This window comes from Nematolebias whitei, chromosome 16 (genome assembly GCF_014905685.2).
Source record: "Nematolebias whitei isolate Nwh7 chromosome 16, NemWhi1, whole genome shotgun sequence".
Classification (NCBI taxonomy): Eukaryota; Metazoa; Chordata; class Actinopteri; order Cyprinodontiformes; family Rivulidae; genus Nematolebias; species Nematolebias whitei.
Window position 1 is genome coordinate 12,033,940 of NC_056513.1, and position 14,545 is coordinate 12,048,484.

A 14,545-nucleotide genomic window follows, 5' to 3' on the forward strand; every position below is an offset into this window, starting at 1 on the left:
ATCGAACAAACTTTGAGCTCAGGATTATCCACCACCGAACTGCCTTCTTCGACCCTCAGCTGGTGTCAGGATGATTGACACAGAGCACCTCTTTCTCACCTTCGGAAGGAGAAAGGCACTCAAAGCAGCAAAAGGCGACAGGAATCTAATAAGGAGAGACAAATAAATGTCTCTCACGGAGTGGCTAATCTCAACAGACTGTGGCAGGAGCGAGCGTTGAACAAGAGGGGGATTATCCAGACACTTCAGTGCCAGCAGTAGAGGAAAAACCACTGCATGAACAAATAAACACAAAAAGCATGCAGGGTGCCGTTTAATCAAACGACACTGGTGCGTGCGTATTGGTTTAAGGAAAATAAACTAATCTTACAGCTTCAAATTGTCCAATTATAAAAAGGACATGGCTCTTCACAAACCACCACTCCTCTTCCACATTTTTCCATCATTATGTACCTGTAAATTACCTGAATACAAACCTATCTCACTTCAACACTAAGTTGCACCTGTTAATCCAAAATGTAGTAACTCGGAGCGCAGGAACGGGTCTGAATATTTAAGAAATATTCCACAGACCTGAAGTCTGCTGTAGCTGCTCTCCTAATACACCCTTAAATGAGACATCATTGTCCTCCACTATCACACTAAAATACAAATCTCACTGAAACGTAGTGTCTGAACTTACAGCAACTACTGGTAATAAAGATTTCTGAATTTGTACTTTGTCTGCTTCTGATTTCTTTAAAATAACTTTTTTCTTGTCGTATTGTTCTTCACAAAAATGCAGGTTCTACTTACTGGCAGTTTCTTTAAGAAGAGTCATAAAAAAAAATCATAGAAGTTTGTTCAATTTGAGGACATAAAACAACTCAAGCACAAAGTTTAGAAACAGAAATGTGCTTTGGGAGTTTTACATGTTGAATGTGACTCTGTGTTTTTGTTGACCCATTGAACAGAATTACCCGAATCATTAAATAGTCTCAGTTCATCCTTCCATTTATAACCTGTGTTTAGATTTTTGTCTTTGGCAAATATATAAAATGTATACCGAGTCAATATTTACTGTGAGCTTCGTGTTGAGCTTTTTTCTTGGTAACTTCTGCAATTCATGGTGGATATCAAGCTCTGGGAAAACCCTGACAGACCTGTTGTTTTACTGGTGCTTGGAGTAGATAAAAAATTATATTTGAGAACGCACTTTACTTTGACAAACACAAAGTAGTATTTTAGCACCGACAAGGTGTTTCCCAAAGAGCTATTTGCTGAAAACTTGCCATGCAGCAGATTATTTACAGGAGGATGCTGCATCTCTCAGGAGAAAGAAGCCTCCCCACAGCATGATGCTGCCCCCAATGTATTTCACAGCAGGGATATTGCGTTCAGGGTGATGTGCACTGTTAGTTTGCTGCCACATACGTGTTGCATTTAGGCCAAAAAGTTACATTTTGCTCTCATCTCACCAAAGCACATTGTTCCACGTGTTTACTATGCCCCTACATGGTTTGTATTAACTACAAACTGGACCGTCTTATGGTCTATAAAGGACAGATTTGTGGAGTGCTTGACTAATAGTTGTTACCAGTAGCTCTCTGTAACTTTGCAGCTTCTCCAGAGTTACCATGAGCTGGTTGCTTGACAGATTAATGCTCCCCTTTGCCAGGCCTGTTAGTTTAGGTGGACAGCCATGTCCTGGTTTTTAGATGAATCATTCTCTTTATATGTTCAGATGATGGACTGTCTCTATAAAAAAGAAACTGTCCAGATGACCTAACTGAGAATTATTGGATTTGGTACCTGGATGATTGGGCATGAACTTTGTTGGACTGAACAGTGCTTCATGAGATGTTCAAAGCTTGAGTTATTGTTTCATAACCTAACCCAGCTTTAAACGTTTATACAACTTTATCTTTGAGCTGTCTAGTGGGTTCCTTGGGCTTCATGATGCTGTTTGATTTCTAATGTTCTGTAACAAACCTCCAAAGTCTTAACAGAACAGCAGAATTTACACACACTATTTACTGATCGGGTGACTTCTGAAGGAAAATGGTTGCACTAGTTGTGGGTATCAGAGTAAAGGGGGCTAAACACAAAAGCACACCCCTTAATTTTTTTCATTTGTAAATATCCATCCATCCATTATCTTTACCCCCTTCTTCCTTTTTGGGTCACGGGGATCACTGTATATCAAGCTATTACTGTGCGAGAGTCAGGGGACACCCTGGACAGGTCACAAGTCCATCACAGGGACACATAGAGACAAACGAGACAAACAACCATTCTCTCTCACTCACACCTAGGGACAATTTAGAGTTACCAATCAGCCTAACATGCAGGTTTTTGGTCTGTGGGAGGAAACTGGAGTACCCGGAGAAAACCCACGCATGCACGGAGAGAACATGCAAACTCCCCCCAGAAAGGCCTCGATCCAGCGACCTTCTCTCTGAGAGGCAACAGCTCTACCAACTGATCCACCGTGCTACAATTGTGACGAGATGAAATGTGTAAATGTTCTAGAGGTGGGAATACTTAAAAAAAAAAAGAATAAAAACATTCTTTATTTTGTCCTCCACTTGTCCACTTTCATTATCTTTAAGCTTACACTTCAACTACATGTTGTCATGTTCAGGTACAACGTATGAGCAAAAAGTGAGATGAAAAGCAGCTAAAAGTTCACAGCAAAGGTCTGAAGAACGATCGATCAAGACCACTTTTAAAAATACAAGAAGTTCTGGCTTCTTGGAGGTAAGGTTTAAAGAAATAAGAGGGTGGTATAATGTTTGTTTAGTACACCAAATCCATATCAAAGTAGTAGAGCTAAAGTGTGAAAAGTGGGGGATTTAACTGCAATGACGTATTCTTGCACTATGATGAAAAGGTCCGTCACTTGTCACAGCCTGTAACTGTGGAGAGAAGCCTCACCAGTCAAACGGCCCACAGACAGACTTTCTAAAACTGGACTGCGTGTCCTCTTAGAACAGCCAATCACAATGCACCTCATGGCGGGTGAGGAAAAACGTTTACCTCTTTTTATTTAAGGCACAGCCTAATTTTAGCTGAAGAGGGATTTGATTGGGGAAAGAATTCAGGAGGCAGTGGCACACCAGAGAAGACAAAAAATAAAGACACGAGATGTGAGCGACGAGTGGGTGAAACGGCAACGCAGCTCAAGCTGTAACAACCAAGGAAGTGTGGATATATTTAAAGCAAGGTTAGGGTCAAGTTTAAGTCACTGTGAACTGGCTGCAACATGAAGAGGGTAATTTGATCTTCAGGCAGTCACACTGAACAAACAGCACCATCTGGTGGCCGGGGAGCAAACTCACAGGTGAAAGGTAAAAACTACAGAAAAACCCAAAGACTAACATTCATTGAAAGACCTATAATGCTAAAAGATGACTGAGCTGTAGCTGCTCTGGTCAAACCTTGAAAATACTGTTTTGAACAATCTCACACTCAGAGTATGTTTTGTAAATCACTCTCAGCGACTACCACATCAAATTATAACTACGTTAAACAGAGTAAAGAGTTGTTTTTGCCAGCTCAGATCGATTAGCTACGGCAGCCATCTCAAATTTGATTCAGTCCAAAAGCTTTCCAGCTGTAGATATATTCCCAGTGATGACTTTATGAAAGTCTCATTAAAACCTATCCTGTGTAAAATGAGATATTTTGCTGACAAAAAGGGTTGATCCCAACAGTTAATGCTAAAGTTTTAAGCCAAAAGCTCGCAGAACAAGTATGTGCTGTGAATGCCTCTCAGCTACTACACCAAATTTTAGTTCAATAACTTGAAAACTGACTGAATTACAGCCAATTTTGTGTTCTCTAAGGTCAGTTAGTTGTGGCGGCCATCTTTAATTTGGTTATTGCAGGTGCTTTCAGTGGCAGGTGATATAAAGCAGAGCTTCAGAGAAACATATACAAAGAAAATGAAAAAAATCCCATAAAATAGCTTTTCCTATTTAAATAATACTAATTGGATTAATGTAACTCTTTTTTTAGCTGACATGTGATGTCAATTAGATTATTTTCAGATTGAAGCAGGACACTGATGGTTCACAGATTCTGCTTCATTGTTTAAATTATTTTATTGTGGCGCTTAAAGATAAATACACTTTCACTGCTGAGAGAATGGTAAAAAGTTCCTTTGGCTCTTACAACAAAAAATGAAACTAATAAATTTATTCCAAATGGTTTTTAATGGAATAACAAATAAAAATGATACTTTAAAAAAAGGCGAAGTACATACTGATTCACGGGGCGTCTGCCCTTTAAAGACAAACATTCGAAGAAACAAACATTACAGCTTTATATCCCATCAGCCATCTGTTGGCTGGTGTATACCAGAACCCCATGATGGCCCACTGGGTCGTTACCGTTTAACAGCCCCAATGCTTCTGGATTTGTGTTCCATGTAGACGGCAACCCTGTAGCCGTGCACAGTCTGTGTGTAACATGTCATTTGTTTTTCAAGTAAACTGAATAGATTAATTTAGATGCAACTTCAACACGGTCCAGAGTCTGATTTAATTTTAGAGTCGATCGGCTGTTTGGAGACGTGTGCACATTGGCACACCTAAACCTGTGACCTGTTTGTCTGCGTGGCTGGTTTTTTTGTTCTCAGTTCTTCTTTTTGAGGCCAGAGCTGCGATTGTTGAACAGGTTGAGTCCTGATCTGCCGTTCCCATTCCCGACGCCGCTGACTGAGACTCCGGGCTGCTGCAGCACTTTGTCCAGCGTGGTTTTCTTAATGGCTGCAGGGGAGATGCGCTCCTGGTCTGCGAGAAACTGCAGCTCTCTGAAGCGAGGGGACACAAAACCATTAGGTGCACGATAAAACTAGAGAAACAGCATCTTATGCAAAAATGCAGTTTGAATTATTGGTAACTTAATTGTTAAGTAGCGGTACGGTGGCACAGATGGTAGAGTTGTCGCCTCTTAGAGAAGGTTGCTAGACCAAATCCTGGCCAGAGACCTTTCTGGGTTGAGTTTGCAACTTCTCTCCGTGCTGTGTGGGTTTTCTCCAGGTAATTCAGTTTCCTCCCACAGACCAAAAACATGATGTTAGGCTTATTGGTAACTACATGTGAGTGAGATGAGTTGTTTGTCTCATTGGTCTCTATATGTGTCCCTGTGATGGACTTGTGACCTGTCCAAGGTGTCCCCGCCTCTCACACAGTAATATGGGCAGCAGTGACCCCACGACCCAGAAAAGAAGAAGCAGGTAAGGCTAATTAATGGATGGATGAACTGTTAGGTAAAACAATCAGAACATTAGCTAAAAATCAACAAAACCATTGTTAAAACCTTAACTGTAGCTAAATGGTACCAAAACGCTAAAATTATCGGTAACAAAACTGCTATTAAATCCTCAACTTGGCAAAATTGTTGCAAAACCATAACTAGAAGCTAAAGGTATTCAAAAGCTAAAATTAACAAAATCATGTCAAAATAAATAAATAAAGCACAATATGAGAAAAAAAAGGGGAAACGTATACACACACACACACACACTCTATCCATTTTCTTTATTTGCAGGGGACTCCCAGTCCATAACAGGGACAAAGAGACTAACAGTCACTCACTTTCACCTAGTGACAGTTATTCAGTTAACCTAACGTACTCATTTTGTGTCTGTGGGAGGAAACTGGAGTACCCGGAGAAAACCCAAGTGTGCAGAGGGAGAACATGTAAACTCCACACAGAACGGTCCCAGGCCGGGAGACAATTCTGCAACGTTTAAGCTGAGAGGTGACAGCTCTGATAACCGCACCGCTGTGCGGCTACAAATATGTGATGAAATGGGCTGATGTAATTTTCAGAGAACTACGTCAATAACTAACAAAATCGCTGTTTCTCTGAGGGAAAATTTGTTAATCTTCTTTCAGCTGTTCCCTCTTCAGAGGTCGCCACATCAATTCATCCTCCTCCATGTGAGATGGTGAATTCATTATTGTTACTTATTTATTTGATTATCCTTTAATTGTTCTTAATTCTTGTAAATGCATAGCTGTTTATGTCTTTTAATCTGATTTTTGTATTTTATTCCTTTTGTGTGTGTTTTTCTTTTACTTGTCTGTACAGCACTTTGGTCCTCTCTGTTTGTTTAAGAGCTTTATAAATAAAGTTGGATGGGATGTCACTCTGTCCTCTGCATCCTCTGTCCTCACTCCAACTACCTCCATGTCCTCTCTAACTGCATCCATGTATCTCCTCTGTCTTTCTCCTGGCATCTGCATTTCTAACATCCTTCTGCCAATAAACTTACTGTCCCTCCTCTGGACATGTCCACACCATCTCAGTCTGGCCTCTCTAACTTTAGTAAATAAAGTTAAATAAGTCAAAAAGTATAAGACGTTGCAAATATTAAGTCAAAGCACAAATGACCATTTGGTATCATTTTGGTACTTGAATAGCTAAAATAGCACAAAGTATGCAAAAGCAGTTTAATTACAAATAATGTGGAAGAAACTATAAACAGGAAGTAAGTCTGAATGCTGACTCAGCATTCTCTGTTACGTTTGTAAAAAATAAAACAAGAGCATAAGAACAGCTTCATAATTGTTGTGTGATGGAAACACCAAATACTTACTGGGACAGCTAAGATTTGAGTACGGTATTTTTTTAACATTTCTTACGTTTAACGTCTTTACAGTTTATTATCCTTTAACAATCTGTAAAAAAAGACATAAACTCTGGTAACCTGACTTCAACTTTTGATCAACTGTAGGTTTGTTAAATTTGTCTGAAATAAAAAGAACATTAATAAAGTAAAGACTTGAATGTCATGAGCTCAGACTCACAATGTCTCAACGAACATTGGGGCAGACAAATTTAAATTTAGACGTGTAGTTTGACATTTTTAAACAGTCTTACCCAGTGGTGTAGTCTACATTTTTGTAATACTGTAATAGTGTGTTTCTTACCTCGTCCTGATGCATGAAGCCTCAACTGCGTTGATCAGGAGGCTCCGGAAGCCGCCGCTCTCCAGGAAGTGTAGGGCGTGGATGGTGGCGCCCCCTGGTGAGCACACGTTATCCTTCAGCTGTCCCGGATGCTGCTCCGAGTCCAGCAGCATCTTAGCTGCTCCCTGGGGGGGACAAGCCAGAAAGAAAATGTATTGAATGCTGAACTTAGACGCAAGAGTCGTTTGTTTCCACTTGTTAGATTCTCTGCAAATAAAAAATTTAAAAAATTGAGGTCGATTTAATTTTTAATTTTTTTATTTTGTTTGTCCTGAAGCTGCAATGTGATTGAAATAAATAAGAACATCATTGGCGTGCTTCACCACAGACGAGGGTAAACAAAAGACAATTCTTTACTTCATTTAACACAGGACTATCTGAACAGACTTTTGCAGAAAGAAATTAGAACCAATACTATTTTTACTGACAGTTGTTTAAAAGTTTAATAGTGTGATAGAACTATTTATAAGACTGAGCTGAATACAGCACCTCAGACTGAGGAAGTCTTTCGGATGAAAGACGAAACATTTCTACTGTTGTTGTTTTGTATTTTGAATGTCCAGAGGACCAGATTTAACTTTTTTGATTTTTTAACCTGGATTATTGAGCATGCATCAGGATGTGACAGAACTAAATTAAAAATCTGTTGATGCAGAACCACTTATTCCCCTGCGCTTCCATTTTAGTAAATCACTCAACACAAGTCGCCCATTATTAAACTTAATAATTACTGTTCTTTAAAGTTACCAGCAGCTGATTTCTGATGATTTTTGTTGTTGTCTCATGCATAAAGCAGCAGATTAATGAGAACGAATACAACACAAGACCCACGGACATCAGATAAACTAAAAATATACCAGCTACTCACCAACATGGCCTGGGCTCCTAGCCTGACAGCGAGTCTCCTGGGCAGACCCATTTTCACGCCTCCATCTGCAAGAGCATCCAGGGCTGTGAACGCCTGTTCAGAACATACAGACACGCCCCCATCAGCTTAAAGCAGGACGGACTGAGGTTTGGAAATATAGACATGGGAATACAAGTTCTTACAGCTAGGCTCTCTCGTGTTTTTTAACAGGAACTTTTAATTGGAAAAAATTATAATTATCTTATCTCCTTTCCTATTAACTATCTTCAAGCTAAAATCATGATGTGCAACACTTTGGTCAGTTTTTTGGTCATTCTTGACCAACAGAGCAAACTAAGGGTTTGCGTTCTTACCATTTTAGCAACAAAGACTGAAAAACAACAACTTGCACTCGTGCAATGAACGCTGAAATTAATATTTTTGGAATCTGCCGTCCTTTAAAGTTCTTCATTATGGTTGAAAGCAACAGTCCTGGTTTTGTAAGCAAAGCTTACAACCGTTTTCATTCATCAGTACGTGCTTGAGATATTCCAAAGATTGTTCAAGCAGTTTGGTCAAGACTTTTTTCCACAGTTCAGAAATTCAAAGCAGGAAACTGACATAACGTGTTCTTGCAGCATGAATTATAAAGGAGAGGCTGCAGCAAGCATCTGGTTAGAGCTCACATTAAGAAAAACAAGGTGGAAAAGCACCTCAAGACTGGTTCTTCATCCCCATCACTCCACAAATACATAAATGTAGCCTTCTCTCTACCATATCAGACCCCTTTTGAAATAATTAAAAGTCTCAGCCACTTACAGTGTGCAGTTTAAAATAATAAATTATTTACAGGTTCTGTGATAGGTTTATGCTACAAGACTTGCCAGATTTTAACAGCAATGTTGCATTCATCAGCTCTGCGACAAACTCCAGTCAGTCTACAGAATATTTTGCTCATTCCAGGCCTTGATGTGAGGATAAAAGCCTGGATCCCCCACGTCTTACACACACAGACAGCATTACAGAAGAAAACAAAAGCTGTAACTCACATAGGCGGGTCCGCTGCCACTCAGTCCGGTGACAGCATCAATTAGGTCCTCCTCCACCTCCGTGCAGAAACCAACACTGGCCATCAGCTGCTCAAGCAACTTACCATCTTCCACCTAAAATAAGCACAAAAATCGGATTTATAATTATTTATAAAGCAGAACTTTCCTGCTCAACTTGTCTTAACATTATTTTAATGCTTCCTTCTATTTAAACAGAAGACTCTTTACCTCTGCATGTGTCCCTGTTGCATACACAGTAGCGCCTTCTCGCACCACCACCGGAGTATTTGTCATACACCTCATGACTCTAGGAGCGGAACGGTGCTGAAGCAGCTTCTGCTCAGTTACAAAGAAAATGTGAGAAAAGTATGCAAGAGATAAGAAGCAACAGTTTTATTTTACATGTTAAAAAAAACACAACAAAGGCTTGAACACTACGGTCATCAAACGTCTGTAAAGTATAGAGTGCCAGTATTTCAGAGTGACAGTGAGCGATTTTTACCTTCTCTATAGAGCTGATGGTAACACCTGCAGCACAAGAGACTATAAGATGACGGTCTTCAATGTCTGGGCCGATCTCATCCAGAACGAAGGGGATAATGTGGGGCTTCACAGCCAGAAAGAGCACATCACTCTTGTTGACAGTCTCTTTGTTGCTGCTTGTCAAGTTCACCCCCATTTTCTACAAGAAAAGAAAAAAATCAGGGCTAGTTAGTAGTTTAGAAAGTTTTTTTTTTTTTACAGCAGCAATCAGTCATTCTCAACTACTGAACAGGCTCATTCCTTTCCTAAAAGCTCTCATCGTTACCATGTCCAGAAAACATTAAAAACTACGGTGCTCACCCTCAGCCCCGTCACTGTGGGCAGGTCTGCGTCTGGAGAGCTGGCTGTAATCCCGTGTGCTGCAATAACACCTGCAGACAAAGACAAGAAGAAGTGACATCTAAGTGAGCGAAATGGATTTTAAACAACAAGACAGAAAGGAAGCAGGAAGAGGAAATTCACATTACAGCAGCTGAAGAAGAAGCAAAGAATGCTCCAACACACCCTCCAAAGACATTGGCCAAATTACACAACTGTGAACAATAAACTAGTCATTTTTAAATGTACGTAGTCCTCTTAATGCTACCTAATCTGAGATAATGATTCTCTGAATTTGTTTAACATTAAACCCTTAAGCCCTAAAAATAAAATAAATAAAGCACTTCTTAACAAAAAATAAGATAAAAAAAATACCGTTAAGTTTGAAGACACTGATTGAAGACACACCTGATGGCAGGTAAATTAACACTGAAAACCTTAATTTCAAACATGAGACAGAAAGACAATGACTATTTTAACAAATCAAGTTGAAGGTTTAAAAAAAATAAACCAAAAACTGATTAGTTGTAGATGCCTTCAGTTTAGATTATTCCAACCTGTGTAGCTGAGAATTAGCTTATTTTATAAAATGTTGCCCAAAATAAAACCTTTCTTTATGAATTGTTTATCAAACGTGTTGGCATGTGCTTCAAGTTCTTTAGTATTCATGTTTTAAAAAACAAACTCCAGACTTGTTTATTCAGTCTGGCTTTTAGATTCATTTTTATTTATTCATTTTCAAATGTCCGCAAGTCTTATATTCTTTGCAAACTGGTAGTTCTGTCATATTTATAGCTTGTCTTTAAATGAAATTATAAGAAAGTTAAATAATCATAATTACTTATTGTTACTCAGCATACATTACGGATTAATTTTTAGGGAAACAATAGTAGTTTTTGTTCTATTTTTCCATTCGTTAAAGCATGAATGACTGAAGAGGATCAGTGAGTGTGGATTTGATCCGTTTACAGCTTATATTGCAGTTTAAGTTAATTTCCATGAGTGATTTGTTTGCTTTAAATGTTTAGATTTTTCTGTTGTAAACCACTTTGTGCTACACGCCATTGTATGAAAGGAGCTTAATAAATAAAGTTTGACTGATCTAAAAGAACGTGAATGCAAAAAAAAGCTATTACAACTAAATTTTACAACTTAATTTACATGCATTAATAAAACAAAATCTATACTGGTAAATAGATTTTAGCAGCGATGTACATTTTGTAAAGTATTCAGCAGCAGACTGCTCGTAAGGATCTTGGATTGGTCCTAAAAGGTTCTGATGAAGCAGTTGACAGAGACGTGAAATGACCAAAGAGAATAAAAATAACTTAACGAGGACATAATGTGTCTTTACTGAAGTTCAGCAAATCTCACCTGCAGCAGTGAAACCTTTTACCAGGGCATGAGCCAGCTGGCCTGCTCCAATAAACCCAACACTCATCCTGACAGATGATGTGGCACTTCAGACCTGGCAAAACAAACAAACAAAAGAACAAACAAACAAACAAACAAACAAACAAACAAACAGAAAGCTGCTGCAGACCGTTACTCCTGTCAGTTAACACAAATTATTACTATATAATTAACATTTATAATACAACAATGTTACAGTAAAATTAAGATGGAGTCGCTATAAGATGTGGGAAAATCCTGGAGCTGGTATAGAAATATTTACTGATAAACATGACTTATTCAATTAATATTTCTAGTATTAACAATCTGATTATGAGCCCAGCTGAACACGTTGAACTCTACTTTATTATTAAAGTCTTTAACTTTACAACCTTGCAAGACAATTCAAATTTAACTGTTTAAATGTTTGAGCCACAGAATAATCCCCTCCAGGGAAGCTGCTAATTTAAGATGATACTAGCTCCTTGCTAGCTGCGTAAACCGGCTGCTGCTTTGCTAGTTCGGTTTTCAAAAATGATTGAAGCATTAGGTAAATAAATATGAACAACCAAATATACCTTACCTTTAATAATTTAGTGGAAGTTTCTGCGTTGGTAGAAAGTTGTCGGCGAAACCGTTATCTTCTGAGATCCAAAAGTACCCCATAAATCTTCTTGCGTTGCTTCAACGTGGCTTTTCTTTTGACTCAACCCACATGCGGTTGATGACAGAGATCCTGACCAATCACGAAGAGACTAACTGAGACGCTGACCAATAAAAAAACTAGATGATAAACTAAAGGCGGGGCTTACTGTCCGACACGCCCAGTTGCATCATTCTTCTCACAGACATAATCCAAAGAGGATGGGGGTCAAGTAAAAGAACATAGATGGAAAGTGGGTCATATTTATCATAAACTGTACTGTTTCTACTGAGCCGAACCAAACTCAGGTTTGAACAGTTTAACTTATTCACAAGTTTTACTGTGTGGACACAGGTCTCATTTGGCGTCACAATTTTTCTGTTTCAGATGTGTTTTATAATTGTCACACTTTTTTTAATGACAGCTTATGGGTCAATGGTTTCCAAACTTTTCAGTTTATGATTAATGAAAAAACAGCAGCGAAAACTTGTTAGGGAATTTTTAGTCAAAGGTTATGGATGTTTTTAACTACTATGGCTGAGGATGTTAACTCTGCCCATGAACCATATGTTTGGGTTGGTAGAAAGCTGGATGAGGAGCTGGGTGAGGCTACAGCATGCAGCTGGCTCCAAGGACACCTCCTGCACTCTGTGAACTTCGCTGAAATGATAAGAGTATAAAAACAAGCTGGGGAGACAGCTCACGTACGGCAGATTTTCGTGATTGGTCTTCATGTGTGCACTTTCTATATATTTATGTAACCTGGCCTGAAAATCTGACCTTGTAAGTACATACAGGTTAAAAAAATTTCTCCTGCTGTCAAGTGTGGTTCTTTTTGAGTAAGTAAGATAAAATGAGAATATTTTTCTCCAATGTTTGTGAGCCTTACTTTATTTGGTTAAGGTGGGCAAACATTGTAACTGGGCTTATTAAATAAGGGCATAATGACCACAACCATCCATCCATCCATCCATCCATTTTCTTTACCCGTTTATTCCATTTTGGGTCACAGGGGTCACCGGTGCCCATGTCCAGCAATCACTGTGCGAGGGGCGGGGTACACCCTGGATGGGTCTCAAGTCCATCACAGGGACACATAGAGACAAACGAGACAAACAACCATTCACTCTCTCACTCACACCTAGGGACAATTTAGAGTTACCAATCAGCCTAACATGCATGTTTTTGGTCTGTGGGAGGAAACCGGATCACCCGGAGAAAACCCACACATGCACAGAGAGAACATGCAAACTCCAGGCCCCTGGACCGGGGTTTGAACCAAGGACCTGCTCGCTGAGAGGCAGCAGCTCTACCAGTTGCGCCACCTTGCTGCCGTCCACAACCACCATTAGACTATTTTTATTTACTTATGCATGTTTTATCTCTGATATCAGTAAAGTTAAATCAGAGGTGCTCTAGCAGTCATTTTATTTGTTTCTGAAAATCACCTCAAGACCCCAAACTGGATGTTTTGAGACCAAAGTGTGCTCTCGGTTCCAGCCTTGGGAACCGCAGGCGTATATGCAACTTTTGTTTTGTTGTTGGCAGGTTTGAATAAAAAAAAACATGATCATTCAGGTAAATTTTCACTTTTTTCCCCTTTATAAACATACAGGCATGTCAAACAGTAAATATGAAGTTTTACACAAAAAGTTTAAACAAAAAAAAAAAACAACTGGTTATTTCCAGATCTTGAAATAAGATAAGTGCATGCTCAATTTAGACACAACCTGGACTTGAACCTGCAACCTCAGGATAATTAGACCATGACACTGACCACTGAGCTACCACAATCCCTCACTCAGATGATAATCCACTCATCTGTGTCTTCAGACATCTTGGACTTGGCCTCTAGCTGCCAGTTTGAGGCTATCATCTTTACTGGGCATATTGTTGGGTCTGCTCTTCTCATTAAACTGCCTGCCTCCTTCTTGGATACTGATCATGCCGTACCGTGCCACTCCGGGCTAAAGTTACGCTCCACGGGAGGAAGTGGTATTTCCCCTTTGAGGGACCACGTTTATTCCCTCACAGGAATGCAGACTGAGTGAGCGCCTGTGTCTATATATGAAGCAGAAGTCCGAGGCCGACCTCTGAGAGCACCAGCTGTTTGGAGACGAGCTCAGTCAGATGGACATATATACAAATCAGGAAACTGTTTGGTTCTCCTCAAATCAACTCATTTGATTCAGTTTTAATCTGAAGCTACATTTTACAGATTTTTAAACACAGGTTTTAATTTCACTCATGAGGGAAGTGTCACCTCCACAGTGGAGGTCATCAGGTTCCTCAGTTACGGGAACCAACTTGGACTAATAATAAAAACTAAAGGTTGCATTGGTTTAAAAAAGCTGCAGCAGTCAGTCAGTCACTGCAGAAGTTGAGCTGAATCAGCAAAAAAAAAAAAAAAAAAATGAAAATGGACATCCAAGGAGGAGGATCATGGTGAAGCTTATAAAACTGGAACGTTCTGAGGAGAAATATGTCTTCTGATTAATTTTAAAAGCTTCTGACTGTCTCTCAGATGTGACCAGCTTGAAAAATGTTTTTACTCAAATGACTTGCAAATTAAATTAACAGAATTTATAACATTTGTCCACAAAAAAAAAAACAAGAAATAATCCACAAAAGCTTCTTTTTAGCTTCAGTTTCTGGATAGATTCGGAGGCATTTAGTGTTTCTTCTTTCGCTTGTGGATTAGTCACCGACAAAACTTCACCTCAACACGCCGAACATTTCTGTGAAACGCTCCTGAAAGTCTTCTTCTCAGTCCGACTGACGAGCAGAACTC

At 39.3% G+C, this 14,545-nt stretch overlaps 1 protein-coding gene across 1 annotated transcript; it reads right to left on the reverse strand.

Annotated features, from left to right (window-relative positions):
- Nucleotides 1–4,537: 4,537 nt before the first annotated feature.
- Nucleotides 4,538–11,813, reverse strand: pycr1b (pyrroline-5-carboxylate reductase 1b). Its single transcript, XM_037690228.1, has 9 exons — nucleotides 11,695–11,813; nucleotides 11,094–11,187; nucleotides 9,702–9,772; nucleotides 9,361–9,540; nucleotides 9,087–9,194; nucleotides 8,859–8,972; nucleotides 7,831–7,923; nucleotides 6,924–7,087; nucleotides 4,538–4,795 (listed from the first exon to the last, which is right to left on the reverse strand). Exons 2-9 carry the CDS (start codon nucleotides 11,158–11,160, stop codon nucleotides 4,618–4,620), a joined length of 975 nt encoding a protein of 324 aa, XP_037546156.1. The 5' UTR covers nucleotides 11,161–11,187; nucleotides 11,695–11,813; the 3' UTR covers nucleotides 4,538–4,617.
- Between the last annotated feature and the right edge of the window lie 2,732 nt (nucleotides 11,814–14,545).